Source organism: Bufo gargarizans, chromosome 2, assembly GCF_014858855.1.
Source record: "Bufo gargarizans isolate SCDJY-AF-19 chromosome 2, ASM1485885v1, whole genome shotgun sequence".
NCBI lineage: Eukaryota > Metazoa > Chordata > Amphibia > Anura > Bufonidae > Bufo > Bufo gargarizans.
In genome coordinates this window covers 337,125,750-337,141,823 of record NC_058081.1, presented here as the reverse complement: position 1 = coordinate 337,141,823, position 16,074 = coordinate 337,125,750, and the positions used below count along the sequence as shown (strand labels likewise).

The following is a 16,074-nucleotide window of genomic DNA, read 5'->3' as shown; positions in this document are numbered from 1 at the left end:
CCCGGCTGCGGCGCTGGCCAGGGCATGTTCCCCCTCCCAGGCGTTTTCTTGCCCTCTCCCGGGATACGGCGCTGGCCAAGTGCATGCATAAAATTTTTCTGACCAGTATGCGTCACCCAGTTCTGGTGGCTGCAGGTGCATGGCCCTCCTTCCTAGGCGGAATACTGCACTCTCTTTGGCTGCGGCCTGGCCTTGTGCATGACCCCCCCTTTTTTCTAGGCGGACTGCTGCACTCTCACCGGATGCGGTGCTGGCCATGTGCACGACCCCCTTCCACAGGCGGGACGTTGCACTCACTGGATTCGCTGCCGGCCATGTGCATGAACCCCTTCATAGGCGGAATGCTGCACTCTCACCGGTTACGGTGCTGGCCATGTGCATGAACCCCTTCCATAGGAGGTATACTGCACTCTCCCCGGATACGGTGCCGGCCATGTGCACGTTCCCCTTCCATAGGCGGAACACTGGACTCTCACTGGATTCGTTGCCGGCCATGTGCATGAACCCTTCCATAGGCGGAATGCTGCACTCTCACCGGATACGGTGCCGGCCATGTGCGTGTACCCCTCCCATAAGAGGTACACTGCACTCTCCACGGATACGGTGCCGGCCATGTGCACGTTCCCCTTCCATAGGCGGAACACTGAACCTCACTGGATCCGTTGCCGGCCATGTGCATGACCCCCCCCTTCCGTGGGCGGTGTGCCGCACTCTCACTGGATTCGCTGCTGGCCTTGGACATGTCTCCTTTCCTCAGGCGACATACGTACACTCTCACTGACTGTGTTTGTTCTCTCGCCAGTGCGTTGCTGGCCATGTGCATGGCCCCATCCATGGCGGGGTGCTCGCACTCTCACTGGATGCGATGCTGGCCATGTGCATGACCCCCATTTCTGGGCATGAGCATGTGCGGCCATGGGCATGGCCCCCTTCTGGGCGGAATATGGTATGTCCTACTTTTCCATAGTAGGTACTGGCCTTGGTATCCCCCCCTTTTGGGGCGGGCTTCTGCACTCTTGCCGACTGCTGTGTTGGCCAGGTACATTTCCCCCCTTTTCTGGGCGGACTGCTTGCGTTCCATTGCATGCCGTGCTGGTCTTGTGCATGACTGCCTTTCAGGTTGCACTTGCACTTCCGTTGGTACGGTTGGACTCTGGCTGATCCTTCGCTGAGTGACTTTTTTTTTTTTTTTTGCAGTGAGCGGACTTTCTTGTGCGCTCTGTCCGTTGTTGGGGCCGGGTATGCCTTCTCCTCCCATGGGTGGGTTGGTCTTCTCACTGCTTACGGGGCTACTCGTACGTATGCCTCCCTTTCTCCTGCAACATACCTTTTTTCTCTTGAGATACGATGCTTGCAGCTAGCCTTGCGCTATCTCTCTAAAGAGCTCGTTCTGTCCACCTGTGTGAGCCTACGGTGGTGTTCAACAAACAGCTAATGAATGCCCAATGTGTTCAAAGGTATATATATATATATATATATATACCTTATATATAAGTAGACGAGCTCTACTTGTTCGCTACTGCACCGAGCTGGGTGGTACTCATTCCTTTCGTCCCTTCCGCCCGGGGTGTGTTCGTGGTCCCTAGATGCGTACCCGTTCGTCCTCCCGCGGCATTGTTTCCCTGCGTTGGTGGTCACATAGTCGAGAGTGCTGTCTGCAGCGTCCCTCGAATTCTGCGTTTTCTCTAGCGGGACTACGGTTCCCTCGCCTACTACCATTCCTCCTCTTCAGATGCGGTGTGGTGTGAGTCCTTCCGGTTGGTGCCCTCTGCGCTTCAGTCTGATCTGTTACCAGGTTCGGGCCGCTCTTCTCGGGAAGGTCACCCAACTTCTCTTGGGTGCTCGCGTACCCAGGTCCGGAGGACCTCCATGTTGGGTTCTTCAGGGTATTCGCCTTCTGCGGGCGGTGAACCGGGCGTCTCGGTGTAGCGGGGTTCTGCTGTTGAGCTGTCCTATGGCTTCCCTGTTGCCCACCCCTCCTTTCGGTTGGAGGGTGTTATGCCGGCCTCTGTCTCGACTGCCTTTTCTCGCCGGCTCTGTTTGGCTCCCGCTCGGTACAGTTCACTCCGATGTGGCTTCTGTCCCGGCCATGCTTCAGAGGCTTTCCTTCGCTGCCCTCCCCTCTGGGGAGAGCATGGTTGTTCATGTGGATGGTTCCGGTGTTCCTTTTGGCCTCGTACTGTTTCCCTTGTTCGCACTGGCTGTACTAGCTGTGTGCCTATTTACCGGGTCTGCCGTGTTCTGTCCTCCAGCTGGGTGCAGATTGAGTTTTTTTCCATTCTCGGCAATGGTTCTGCCATGGATTTACCTTCTCGGTAACTTGGGAGGACTACCATTCGGTCAGGGTTGCCCTTGGATCTCCCACACTGGGACTGTAGAACGGCTTCCGTTCTGGCCGTGTTACTGGTCTGCGCATGATCTCGTTGGGTTTTCACCCGCTTGCCCAGGCGACTCTAGCGGGCTCGTTAGTGTTCGCTCCTGGCCGTGTTTCGTCCAGGTTCTGTTGTAGGACTTAGGCCTCTTTCACACGGGCGTCATGTTTTTTGCCCGGATAAGAGGCGGGTGCGTTGCGGGAAAATGCGCGATTTTTCCGCGCGAGTGCAAAACATTGTCATGCGTTTTGCACTCGCGTGAGAAAAATCACGCATGTTTGTTACCCAGACCCGAACTTCTTCACAGAAGTTCGGGCTTGGGATTGATGTTCTGAAGATTGTATTATTTTCCCTTATAACATGGTTATAAGGGAAAATAATAGCATTCTGAATACAGAATGCTTAGTATAATAGTGCTGGAAGGGTTAAAAATAATAAAAAAGTTAACTCGCCTTCTCCTCTTGTTAGCGTAGATCCCGGTCTGTTCTTTAGCTGTGGACTGAATGACCTGAGGTGATGTCAGATCACATGCTCCAATCACATGGTCCATCACCATGGTGATGGAGCATGTGATCTGACGTCATCAAAGGTCCTTCAGCCACAGCTAAAGAACAGACCGGCCTCTACGCGAACAAGAGGAGAAGGTGAGTTAACTTTTTTATTATTTTTAACCCTTCCAGCACTATTATACTAAGCATTCTGTATTCAGAATGCTATTATTTTCCCTTATAACCATGTTATAAGGGAAAATAATACAGTGAATAGACTGTCACCTAGAACCCATGCGTGAAAATGGCACCGCATCCGCACTTGCTTGCGGATGCATGCGATTTTCACGCAACCCCATTCACTTCTATGGGGCCTGCGTTACGTGAAAAACGCACAAAGAGGAGCATGCTGCGATTTTCACGCAACGCACAAGTGATGCGTGAAAATCACCGCTCGTGTGCACAGTCCCATAGAAATGAATGGGTCAGGATTCAGTGCGGGTGCAATGCGTTCACCGCACGCATCGCACCCGCACGGAAAACTCGCCCGTGTGAAAGGGGCCTTAGGGTTTTTACCTGGGGTTCTGTGGGAAGCTGGGCGTTTTCCCCTCTCTGCCTTTCTTTCTCCATGGTTGTGTCTTTCTCCAGTCCGGCCTGGACCTGGGACTGGGACCCTGTTGCTTCAAGTGTCGGCGCTGTCCCTCCTCTTTCAGCGTTCCACGGCCCTCTGGGCCTGTCAAGACCTTCTTCCATGGAGCGGCTCTTGGGTTCCCTTTGTACTGCCCTCCGGTACCGCCCTGGGATCTACATACTGGGTTCTTGGCGCTCCTATCTTTCCTTTGGAGCCGTTACAGTAGTTCTCTCTACTCCTTCTGTCCTGTGCGGTTGTGTTTCCGTAGCCGTCGGGTCTCTGACGGGTGCCTGAGTGGCGGTCCTTCTTGTTCCGAGCCTTCTGTCTTTCCATAGGACAGGGCTGTTCTCCATCCCGTCTCTTCCTTCCTTCTGAAGGTGGTGTTTGTCTTTCAGTTCCGCGAGGCATTCGTCCTCCCCTTCCCGCCCCCGGGAACGGACACTTCACCGTTTGGACGTTGTTTGGGCCTTGCGTTTTTGCTTGGAGATCTCCGGCTCTTGTCGACGTTTGGTCTCTTGTGTTTCTAGGAGGTCCGTGCAAGGGTTGCGGCCTCCAGGGTGGCTTCCTCCGCTTTCTCAGAGTGGCTATTGTTGTGGTTACCGCACAAGGGCAGGGTTCTGCCTTTGGTGTCACTGTCCATTTCACCAGAGCGGTCGGTGTCCCCTGGGCCGGAGGCATTGGGCTTCGGCCATGCATTTGTGCAAGGCGGTCACTGGTCTTCCTTGCACACCTTACCGAGTTCTACAGGGTGCATACTCGGGCTTCAGCGGATGCTGTCTTGGGCTGCCTGGTCTGCAGGCGGCGGTTTCTTGATGCCTTCGGGTGCTTCGCCTTGGTGCTGTAGTCCCTCCCCTCTTGGACTGCTATTGAACGTCCCAAGGTCTTCTGTGTCCCCCAAGGAAACTGGGCGAGAAAACGAGATTTTTGTATAACTTACCAGTAAAATCTCTTTCTCGCTCTTTCCTTGGGGGACACAGCACCCACCCATTCTTTGTTTTTATCCACGCGAGTTTCCGAGTTTGTTTTACCCGTTGGGTAGTTGGCTTGTTGGTTCCACTTCTTGGGCTTTGCCTTTTCTCACTACTTGGACACGCAACTGGCAGCCTTTCTCTCCAGGCTGAGGGTATAGCTGTGGAGGAGGGGCTTAACAGTTTTTTCTTAGTGTCACGCCTCCTAGGGAGATGAGCTATACCCAAGGTCTTCTGTGTCCCCCAAGGAAAGAGCGAGAAAGAGATTTTACTGGTAAGTTATACAAAAATCTCGTTTTTCCATTTGTCAGAAATATATTAGATATTCCTCTCTAGTAATAATTCTAAATCACTATTCGGCTACTTTCACACAGTCACTGGTGTTTGGTTTGGGTATATTGATAACATGCTGAGAGATCATGTTTGGGCCGATTATCGGGAACGGGCATTCAGAGGAACACCCGTTCTTGATAATTGGCCTGTATAATTGTGCCAGTGATCAGCTGATAAAAGTAAATGCTCATTCAGCAGCTGATTTACAGTTATCGTCCGCACATCTTTCTGTATAATCAGGGATGTGCTGCTGATAATCAATAGAACTGAATGAGGGAGGAATGACTGCAGTGGCAATCATTCCTCCTCCATGAAAGACAGATGGAGGGGGCACACTGATAGGTACAAATAATCCAAGGAGTGCAAAGGGGTGGTTAAAGTAATTAAGGAGAAACAGACCCAAGAACGAGTCAAAAGAACCACCCGATAAATGCACATCCAAAAGTAATCAAGGATAAAAATTTAAAGTTTATTAAATCGCACCAAAAGACACACATTAAAAAATTGTATATAATATAAACGACATGTCGGTAATAAAATGAAACCGACAATTGCAGACTCCACTGAACGTCCACAGATAAGGACATACAATCAGTACCAACTATATAAGAAAAGCATCTATAAATAACATACAGAAAATGTAAAGTAGGATAAGGCCACAGATAAATGAAAACAGACCACAATAGAGTCAAGTGATAAAAGCCAAACCCTGTATGAGCAGCTGGTGCAGTGGATCTGGATGAATGAGAAATCCACTGCACCAGCTGCTCACCTGAGGGGTTAACTGCCGCTGATCGCAGCTATCTGTCAGGGGCAGGGTGCCGTCAATGTGATTCTGCTGCCGGTGCTCGCCTCCTGTAGTATGTGTTAAAGACTACTTTTTCTGGGTCCAGACTTTCAGTATTAGGCCCTTTCACACAGGCGAGTATTCCGCGCGGGTGAAATGTGTGAGTTGAACGCATTGCACCCGCACTGAATCTGGACCCATTCATTTCTATAGGGTTGTTCCCATGAGCGGTGATTTTCACACATCACTTGTGCGTTGCGTGAAAATCGCAGCATGTTCTATATTCAGTGTTTTCCACGCAACGCAGGCCCCATAGAAGTGAATGGGGCTGCGTGAAAATCGCAAGCATCTGCAAGCAAGTGCGGATGCAGTGAGGTTTTCACGCACGGTTTCTAGGAGACGATCGGGATGGAGACATGATCATTTTATTATTTTCCCTTATAACATGGTCATTGTTCTGTCCCCACATGAAGGCGAATGAAGGTGTAACTGATAATGACCTTGTGACTGTCCTACCTTCGTATCCAAGCAGTGGAGCAGACCGGACCGGCAGATGCTCAGGTTAGATGGATCCAGACGTAGACATGAGGATGCAATCAAACGGGGGTTTATTTGATCCGGAGCAGCAACATACGGTTATACAATACAGGATGCAGTAGCAGTGTAGATGCTGTCATGTGGATGTCTTCCTGAGGCTAACTGCTGAGGCAACTGCTGGTCAAAAACTGATGCCTTACCAAGCCAAGATGTGTGTCTCCAGTCACAAGGAGTGCAGCACTGAAAATGGCTACAGGAAGTGACCGGACCAAGGCTGCTAAAACCACGCCCAGAAAGAAAAACTTTATAGACAAGGAACAAGGCGTGCAGCATACAAATTCCGGCCAGCAGATGGCAGCAGAGAAACAATACGTAGAAACAACATAGTAAAAGGAGATATAATAATACAGTGCATTAATTAAATTTGAAAGAAACAGCACAGTCATAAGGGAAAATAATAGCATTCTGAATACAGAATGCATAGTACAATAGCGCTGGAGGGGTTAAAAAAATAACCCAATAGCGCTGTAGTGCAGTGCAGGGAGAAGGAACGCCCACTAGAGAAGCTGAGGTCTCCTCCCCATTGCTCCGATAGTAATTAGCATATGGAGCAGGAGAGGAGACAGTAATGGGGCACAGCGGGCGAACGGAGCGGCGCCCAGGAATAATGGTAAGTTCTGGGACATCTCTGGGCGCCGCTCTGTGTAGGAAAAGTCGTATCATTGGTGGCGCAGTTCGCCCGTGCCTCTCTCCCCATTGGTGGCAGCGGCAGCACAGGGGGAGGGAGAGCCTGCTTCCTTCTCCCCTGTGCTGCTGAGGGAACATGAGCGCGCCGACAGCAGCACGCTCATGTTCTGTTATACTAGTCTGCGCAGCCCAGTATCGAAAAAATGGAAATCCTGGTATCGTATCGATACCGGGACAAAAGTATCGATTGGGTATCGAAATTTCGATACCCGCAACAACCCTACTCACAGCCAAGGGTCAGTGGTTGATAAGGAAGAGCTCCCTACAGATCAATATCCTGGAGCTCAGGGCCATTTACTTAGCTCTGTCCTGTTGGACTCACCTCCTCTGCTGTCATCCTGTCTGGATTCAGATGGACAGCTCCATTGCGGTGGATTATTTGAACCACCAGGGGGGGCACCAGAAGGGCCGCGGTCCTGAAGGAAGCCTCTCCCATCCTGCGATGGGCAGAGGGACACGTTCCCACTCTCTCCATTGTCTGCATCCCCGGAGTCGACAATTGGGCAGCTGATTTCCTCAGTCATCAACGTCTCGACCCGGGGGCGAGTGGTCTCTCCATTCAGAGGTGTTTCAATAGCTTTGTCAGCGTTTGGGAATCCCAGACGTGGATCTTTTCGCCTCCCGTCTGAATCACAAACTTCAGCTTTATTTTGCCAGGTCTCGGGATCCTCAAGCTCTTGCAGTAGACTCCTTGGTGCTTCCGTGGTCTCAATTCAGTCTCCCGTATCTCTGCCTTCCCCTTCTGCTTCTTCCTCGGGTACTCAAACGCCTCAAAATGGATTGGTTCCCGGCGATATTAGTGGCCTCGGACTGGCCCCGCAGGGCGTGGTGTGCAGATCTAGTCTTTATGCTCGCCGACTCCCCTTGGCGGCTACCATTGCGCCCCGACCTCCTTTTGCAAGGTCCGCTATTCCACCCGAGTTTACCTTGGTTTAGTTTAACGGTGGGGCTGTTGAAGCCGCGGCCCTGAGGTTCCGTGGCCTCTCCGAGTCAGTCATCCAGACCAGCTTCATGCATGGAAAACCCAGTCAGCCAGGATTTACCATCATACCTGGAAGGCTTATTTTGCCTGGTGTGAATCTGGCGAGGTTTGCCCTCTCCTTTTTTCCATCCCTAGGGTTCTTGATTTTCTTCAGGCTGGCCTTGAGAAAGGTCTCCTCCTGGCCTCCTTCAAATGTCAGATCTCGGCCTTGTCTGTTCTTTTCAAAGGCCCTTGGCTTCTCGTTCCCAAGTGAAAACCTTCAGGGGGTGGCTCATTGTGTCCCACCCTTCCATTCTCCAGTGGAACCATGGGATTTGAATCTGGTCTTAGATGCCCTTCAGTCCTCTCCCTTCGAACCCTTGAAGAAGATCTCCCTTTCTTACGTCTCTTTTAAGGTTGCCTTTCTAGTCGCGATGATCTCGCTTACCGTCCCCCTTTTTTGTTTTTTTCACCAGGACAAGGTTGTCCTGCTCCCAGTTCCCTCCTTTCCTCCCAAGGTGGTTTTCTCTTTCCACATTAATGAGATTGTACTGCCTTCATTGTGTCCCAACCCATCTCATCCCAGAGAGCAGTCTCTCCACCGCCTGGATGTGGTTCAGGCGCTCCGGCTGTATCTCCAGCTAACGGAGTCCTTCCATCGTTCTGACTCTTTGTCCTCCCTGAGGGCTCACGCAAGGGTTTCCAAGCCTCCAAAGCCACGATATTCTGTTGGAGTCGGTCGGCTGTTAAGGAAGCCTATGTGACGAAGGGTTGTGAATTGTGATCCCCCTTTCCGGTTGACCGGTCACTCCACTAGGTTGTATTATGTAGAGAGAATCTAAATCGCACATCCTCATTCCTATACTTCTGATACAACAACTGTTTGCAATTTGCAGCATTTCTTTTGATACAACATGGCTATACAGCACTAGTATCAATCATTTGCTGTGCACTATTAAGAGGCATTAGTATACAGTTTGATCAAAGAGCATAGGCCCACTTACCGCGACAAGGTTGCCTCTTGTTAAGTGGGAACCTACTCTAACCATAGCGCAGTGCCGTGCTGCGACCACCGCGCCTCCACTCCGCTCCAGCAGGCAACGGGATCCAACAGCCACACCGCGGCCCCGCCGTGCGGCAGAGCCACCCAGGCCTCGGATCCCATCACTCCACCAGCACGGCACAGAAGCAGCGACGGCCACCGTCCAGCGCCGCATGTGAGCTGGTGCAAAGGGATCACCTGTTCACAGCTTCTCAGAAACTCCAACTGAGATGTGGTAGGAATTATAAGACCCTTTGCAGTCTTCTGCTAATTAAAAGCACCTGTGCCACATGGGGAGGAGTGCTGACTCAGAGGGGGGAAAAGAAGTTAAAGCGTATAAATTGTATTATGTAGAGAGAATCTAAATCGCACATCCTCATTCCTATACTTCTATGCAACTGCTGCTCCCCCTGCACTATGACAGGACCAGGCAGTGAAAACATCAGCACACCTGGCCCTGTCAGTCAAAGTACAGAGGGCGCATCAGTAGCAGAGAGAGCAGAGCCTGGTGTAACGGCATCGCCTCTGTTGCTCTGAAAGACTTATCTGTATATGTTAAAACATAATTTTTCTCAGTAATGCGGGCACATATGAACATGGGACCAACACAGATGTCTTCAGCTGCCAAGTGCACATGTAACTGGTCAGCCAGTGTCATAGGTACAAACGTGCGACAGATGTCCCTTAAAGGGGTATTCTGGTATACTTATGAAAACAATCATAGCATATACTGTAGTTTCATTTTGTATTCCAGTGTATGTATGTGTGTGTGTAAAAATATAATATATATATATATATATATATATATATATATAATATGATATTTCATTTTCTCCCTCATTTGTTTGTGTGGTTTTCCCTTTAGGTTTTAAATAAAGTCATAACTGTGTACGCCGCTTTGTGCTGTGAGATTAAGAAACTAAAGTATGAGGTAAGTCATTTTTCTGCAATGACGCATCCTGTTTTTATTGGTCAAAAATGCTTTGTGTTCTGCCCAAAAAAATAAAACATTTCTCCTTCCAATGAGGCTGCAGTAACTTGATCTTCCTGACACGGGGGTGTGAATGAAAGCTGTGGAATCATATAAACTCCAAGCTTGTTTTAAAAAATGAAGCAGCCACTGACAGTCGTCCACTGACAGTGACTGCACAGACAGATCTGTCTGGACTGTGTGCACTAAAACTCTTAGACCGTACACCTAACAATGTATCATGAAATGCATTGGTTGTTGAAGAACTCAGGGCATAACTATATAGGAAGTCCAAGTTTCATCCACTAAAGATGTATTTAAAGGTATCCGAGTTAGGTAAAGGTTAACTTATGGAAAGATATTAAAAAAATATTAAAGTTTATTCACTGTTCCAGCACCACCGCGCCAATGGTCCTGGCCATGCTTTGTTTGCATGACTGCAGGGGTGGCATGTCATCATATACTGCAAGTCACTGCAGCAGCCAGTCAGTGTCCTCAGCAGTCTTGTGTCGCATACCTCTGAGGACATATGGAACATTATCACTGCAGCCAAAAACTTGATGTCTTGGCTACACTGGCAGGAGGATTGGAGGGGTGACGCTGGAGTGAAGCACCTAGGTATAATTTCCCAGGCATTTTACCATTTATTGTTTTAAGTTAGACAACCTCTTTGAGGTAAACCAATAGATTTGCCTCTATAGAAGGGCTTCTGAAACAGTTTCTACTAGGGCCACATGAGCCAGATCAAATTGATGCCCGGTGACTCTCCACCCTTGCCTAAAGTAATATTGGCAAATTAAACTCTAATTTGTTTCTTAAGGTCCATTATATCATTAAATGAGGCCCTAATATAAATTATATTACTAAACAAGAGAGAAATTTCCCTCTGCAGCTGAGCCCCAAAAATAACCGGGGGTGCCTCACCATTTCAGAAGAAGTGGTCTATAACCTGATATCCTGTCAGCACTACTGTGTCAGTCTTAGGTACTTTTATGGCCAGAGTTTGTATAGGAGTATCCATAATTGAGGATATTATTATCATGTTGTCGGTTCGTCTTTTTTTATGAGTCAAAGTTTTATTCACATTTTATTCCTTCTGTAACAGGCAGAAACAAAATTCTATAATGGACTTTTATTCTATGGGGAAGGAGGTAAGCCACGCTTAAATAAGCTCCTCTTCTGGATGTCAGGTTTATTAGGAGAATGTAGATGTCATTGAGAATCATTGAAGTAGTGGCATAACCTTAACATGAATAAGCTAACTCAAGCATATGCCACCCGTATGTGTTCACTTGAAGCCACCAACTGTGAATGAGAACGAAGGACAATGCCACTATCTCTGTGAAGAATCGCTGGCCTTTTCTGCTTGGGTAGAATACTGACGCTCCTTAAAGAAATCAGTCCTGTATGGAGGTTTATTGAAAACAGAAACTGCAACATATAATTAACTCTTATTAAAAAAACACATAACCATAATATAGAAAATGGCGTTTTAAAAGTCCATTAGTTAATGGCACATAGGCTCAGCAATCACCAAATATACAGATACAAAGGCAGCATATGCGTTAAGGAATTAAAACATTTGCCATTAAATCTCTGTATGTTAGAGGGTCAGAGGCGAGGCGCACCAAGGACCCCACACCCACTGAAATTTGTCAGGGTGCTCATAGTTTTTATAAACTACTGTCATATTGGTGGTATATTATTCACTCCTCCATAGAGAGAAGGAAGGAGGCCTCTGAACCATCCACCTCATGACAATGGCTTTCCTAGCAATAATTATAGTGCCTTGAAGGGAAATCCATTCATAATGAGACCATGTATCTTCCAGTATAATACCAAGAAGATGAACCTCAGGATTTTGAGGAGCCTGTCTTCCCAAGACATCTGTCACCAGCTTTTTTACCTCTTTCTAAAAGGACTAAATATGAAGGCATAGCCACATAGGATGGTCAAAGTCAGCTTACACAGCAGCACATCTTTGGAAATCAGTAGATGTACTTCTACTTATATGAAATAGGTGCACAGGGATCTGTTGGACACCGCTGGATAATACATATTGGATCTTATCAGCGTCTAGAGATGCAGTTAACTGAGATTGTTGTGCTGTTTCCCAATCTTCTCGGGGGAGAGTAAGAATCAGGTTCCTCCATTTAGACTCAGAAATCCTAGGCTTTTTTTCAGTTAAACAGACAGCAGGTGGGTGTATATGAATGATACCAATCCCTTAGACCCCTGAGAGCTATTCCTCTAGAAAGGATCTTAGAAAAGAAAGCATGATGAAACTTCAAACATCTAAAAACATCTGAGTCAGGGACTTGAAAAGATTCCTGTATCTCATGAACTGTCTTAAGGAAGCCACCAGAGTTAGATACTGGATTAATAGTGTGCAGTTCTAGAGATATCCTATACCTTAACTAGATGAGAGAGCCTGAGAGTTTTGGCTGTATGTGCAGAGAAATGGGAAACTACTTTAGTATGGGACCAGACTCGCTCAGCCAGCCCAATAATCGGTAGGAGATGATGGGGCCTGTAGTCGCCAGGTTCTAGTACAGAACACAAAAATAAGGCTAAAAGGTGCTGACAATTGGGTAAGGGGAAATTAAAAACCCACTTACTAATAAATCAGACAAGGAAGGTCCAGCCAGCATTTTGGGTCTCTGGAGTGTGGCATGTTTCAGTTTAGGCCTACTCGATCCCCATATAAATAAGGAAAATAAAGAGTTAAAGTGTAACTGTCATTCTTATTATAATTTTTGTAATGTGTAAAGGCAGTGATGCTGACAATTTTTGTAATATACTTAAATTATTGACATCATACATTTCTGTTAGAAAAATAGCTGTAAAGTGGCCCATTTTGAGCCTTAGCAACGCTCCTCTGTTAACATAACACAGTCATTGTGGAGCGTGTCTCCACTGTTATGTAAACAGAGGAGCGTTGCTAGGGCTCAAAATGGGCCACTTAACAGCTATTTTTCTAAGGCTTCGTTCACATCACCGTTTAGCCTTTCCGTTCTCCTGCTCCGTTCAGGAGCAGGAGAACGGAAAGGTCGGAAAAGGCACATAACTGACGCCAAACAGAGTCAAACGGAGCCCTTAGGACCCCATAGACTATAATGGGGTCCGTTAGGTTTCCGCTCAGAAGATGATTTTTAAGCGGAGACAAAAGTCCTGCATGCACAACTTTTGTCTCCGCTTAAAAGTCATCTTCTGAGCGGAAACCTAACGGACCCCATTATAGTCTATGGGGTCCTAAGGCCTCCGTTTGACTCTGTTTGGCGTCAGTTATGTGCTTATCCGTTCTTTCCGTTCTCCTGCTCCTGAACGGAGCAGGAGAACGGAAAGGCTAAACGGTGATGTGAACGAAGCCTAATAGAAACGTATGATTTCAGTAATTAAAGTATATTACAAAAATGGTTAACATCATTGCCCCTATACATTACACAAATAAAAAAAGAATGATGGTTACACTTTAACTAATGAAAAAAAACTATCTGCATGCTCCAGTATATATACCATGCAATTTGTTTTTAATGGTTGTGAGGGCAGAAGAGAACAACGTACTTTATTATTGAATAGTAAATGCTGTCATATTTCCGATTCCTTTACAGCTCCAGAATCGAGTATTGTGGAGGGTGATTCCCAAATACAAATGGGAAGGTTTGTCTCATTCCTACAGGTAAACTTTTTAGCTGTTTTTTGCACACCTCAGTTTAACGGCTGTAACTTTTATTTATTTGTTGGGATAGCAACATGATTCTTTTTGCATTTTTGGGGAATAATTAACGTTTATTTTCATATCATTTTTTACACATTGATACTTTTTTTGGTAGAATTGTAGGCTTATAAATTGAAATAAATAATAAAACTATACTTTATCACCCTTTTTAGTATTTTTTTTTTTTTTTCATTCTACCCTAAAATAAACACTTTATTTGCGTTTATCGTGGTGGACTGTACATTTTTATGTATTAAGGGGGACATTTATGAAGGCTGGTACTCCAGTATTGTGGCGTTAAAGGGAACCTGTCATCAACTTTATGCTGACCTCACTGAGGGTAGCATAAAATAGTGACAGAAATACTGATTTCAGCGGTGTGCAACATCATAATCATTGCAGCCCAGGCCTTGAAAAGAGTCAAATCTTCCTGAGAAGAGTCATGGTTATTCATAATCTCCTGCTCTCTCACCCATCTGCTGATGATTGGCAGTTCTCTCCTAGAGAGAAAGAGAGAAAACTAGGTAGAAGACTGCCAGTCATCAGCAGGTGGGCAGGAGAGCAGGAATTCATGAATTACCAGGACTCTTCTCAGGTGGCCGGGACTCTTTTCCAGACCCAGTCTGCCATGATTGTGATGTTGGCTCTCGGCAACCACTTACTTTTAACTTTTAAATGATAGAACGCTGAAATCAACTCACCGGTCTCTACTTTATTCTGCTGTTAGTATGGGTAGCATAAAGTGGATGACAGGTTCCCTTTAAGTTGTTGCCTGTTTTGGCATTCGCAACATTTTGTGGCTTTCAGCTTCCCACTTTTAAGGTGCATTTATGATGTGCGACACTGACAAATGTCCCAAAATGTTGCAGCCAGTCACAAAGTACATCAAACAAACCCTTAGGTGGTTTTAGACGACTGTCTTAATAAAGCCCCTTCTCTGGCTGTGGATCGAAACTCCACATAACTTCAATGCATCCAGTGCCGCTTCTAAATGTAATCCATCTTCCTAGCTGGCTTACATTTAGACCATTTTCTACGCCTAAACCAGGCATAAAAAATGATGAATGAGACAGGCTTACATGCCTGCCCACTTTTTTTTTTTTTTTTTTTTTTTTAGACCTGGCGTGAGCCAGGAAAAGTCACAGATATAATATATAGATGTATTTCAGGTTAATAAATGACCCCCTTGGTATACAATCACTTAAAAAAAAAAATCGCATTACACATCTGCCGAAATGATTAAAACCCATGAACTATCTTAATTTAGCACCACAGGATAGGTCATCAATATCTGATCGCACCCCTGCAGATCAGCTGTTTGAAGAGGAGTCCTCTTCACTACTCTACACAACGTGTCCTGAGGAAAGGTGGCGTACTTTAATTACAAGTACTCACTCCATTCAAGTGATGTCCGAGACGATGGGGCTGCCTCCTCTTCAAACAGCTGATTGACGACAGTGACAACACCAGCATCCAAGAACACGTTACATGATCAGACTAGTAGAGGCAGTGCGAATGCCTCTATTTTACACACAGTGCACACATTGAGCAATGTCATACAAGGAAAAAAAGAAGATTTAAGCAGTGAAAACTGTTGTGCTATTCCTTTATTATTCCTGTTAGATGTTTATGAATGAACTGCTAGCAGTCCGCCATAAAGGTATTGATAGGTGTAACGAGTTGGGGATGTGTCCCTGCCCAGTCTGACACCATTCAGTCAGTGCAGCCAATGTCAGACTGTGCAGGGACAAACCCCCAACTGGTAACACTCATCTGGACCTTCATTGCCGACTGCCAGTAGGGCTGAAACGATTATTCGAATAACTCGATTAAATCGAGTCAAAAAATTCATCGATGCAGTTTCCCTGCATCGAGTAATTGTTACATCACATGATCACGGAGCGGGAGTGAAATTAAGCGTCTCACTCACCGCTTCCGTGTCCTCCGGAGGCCAGAGAGGCAGGACTTTGCGTAATGCGCAGTTGCGCTCATACATCATCATCACGCCGGCTAACAATGTGCGTCTGACGTCACGTAAGGTCCCAGTGCATGCTGGGATGAAGACGGTCTCGGACCCCCCCTGTGTCTGCGGCTGCGCCCTCCTCACTAGTGCCAGTGCCATTAGGTAATTTAAGTTAGCAGCACTTGAGGCACGCCAGGGCGGAATCGGGGGCACTGAGTCACTGTAAATTGATATTGAAATGAAAGGCAGATGGAGAGAGAGTGGTTAATGGAGGCTGCAGGCACCACCTTGGCATGTATAAAGTTATTGGTTTAGAGAGGGGTTAATGAAGGCACCTGCAAGGTGCTTTCATTAACCCCTACAAACCAATAACTTTATACATGCCCAATGCCAAGGTGCTTCTATTAACCCCTCCAAACCCAATGGGCATGTATAAAGTTATTGGTTTGGAGGGGTTAATGGAAGCACCTTGGCATTAGGTATGTATAAAGTTATTAACCCCTTCAAACCAATAACTTTATACATGCCCATTGGGTTTGGAGGGGTTAATGGAAGCA

General features: G+C 47.0%; 1 protein-coding gene across 1 annotated transcript in view; it reads left to right on the top strand.

The window, feature by feature from the left end:
* Positions 1–16,074, top strand: part of WASHC4 (WASH complex subunit 4) — a 69,156-nt gene that overhangs the window by 8,658 nt on the left and 44,424 nt on the right. Inside the window, exons 4-6 of the mRNA XM_044280585.1 lie at positions 9,732–9,797; positions 10,942–10,987; positions 13,448–13,515. Of these exons, the coding sequence (XP_044136520.1) occupies positions 9,732–9,797; positions 10,942–10,987; positions 13,448–13,515 (180 nt within the window). The remainder of the gene's footprint in view (positions 1–9,731; positions 9,798–10,941; positions 10,988–13,447; positions 13,516–16,074) is intronic.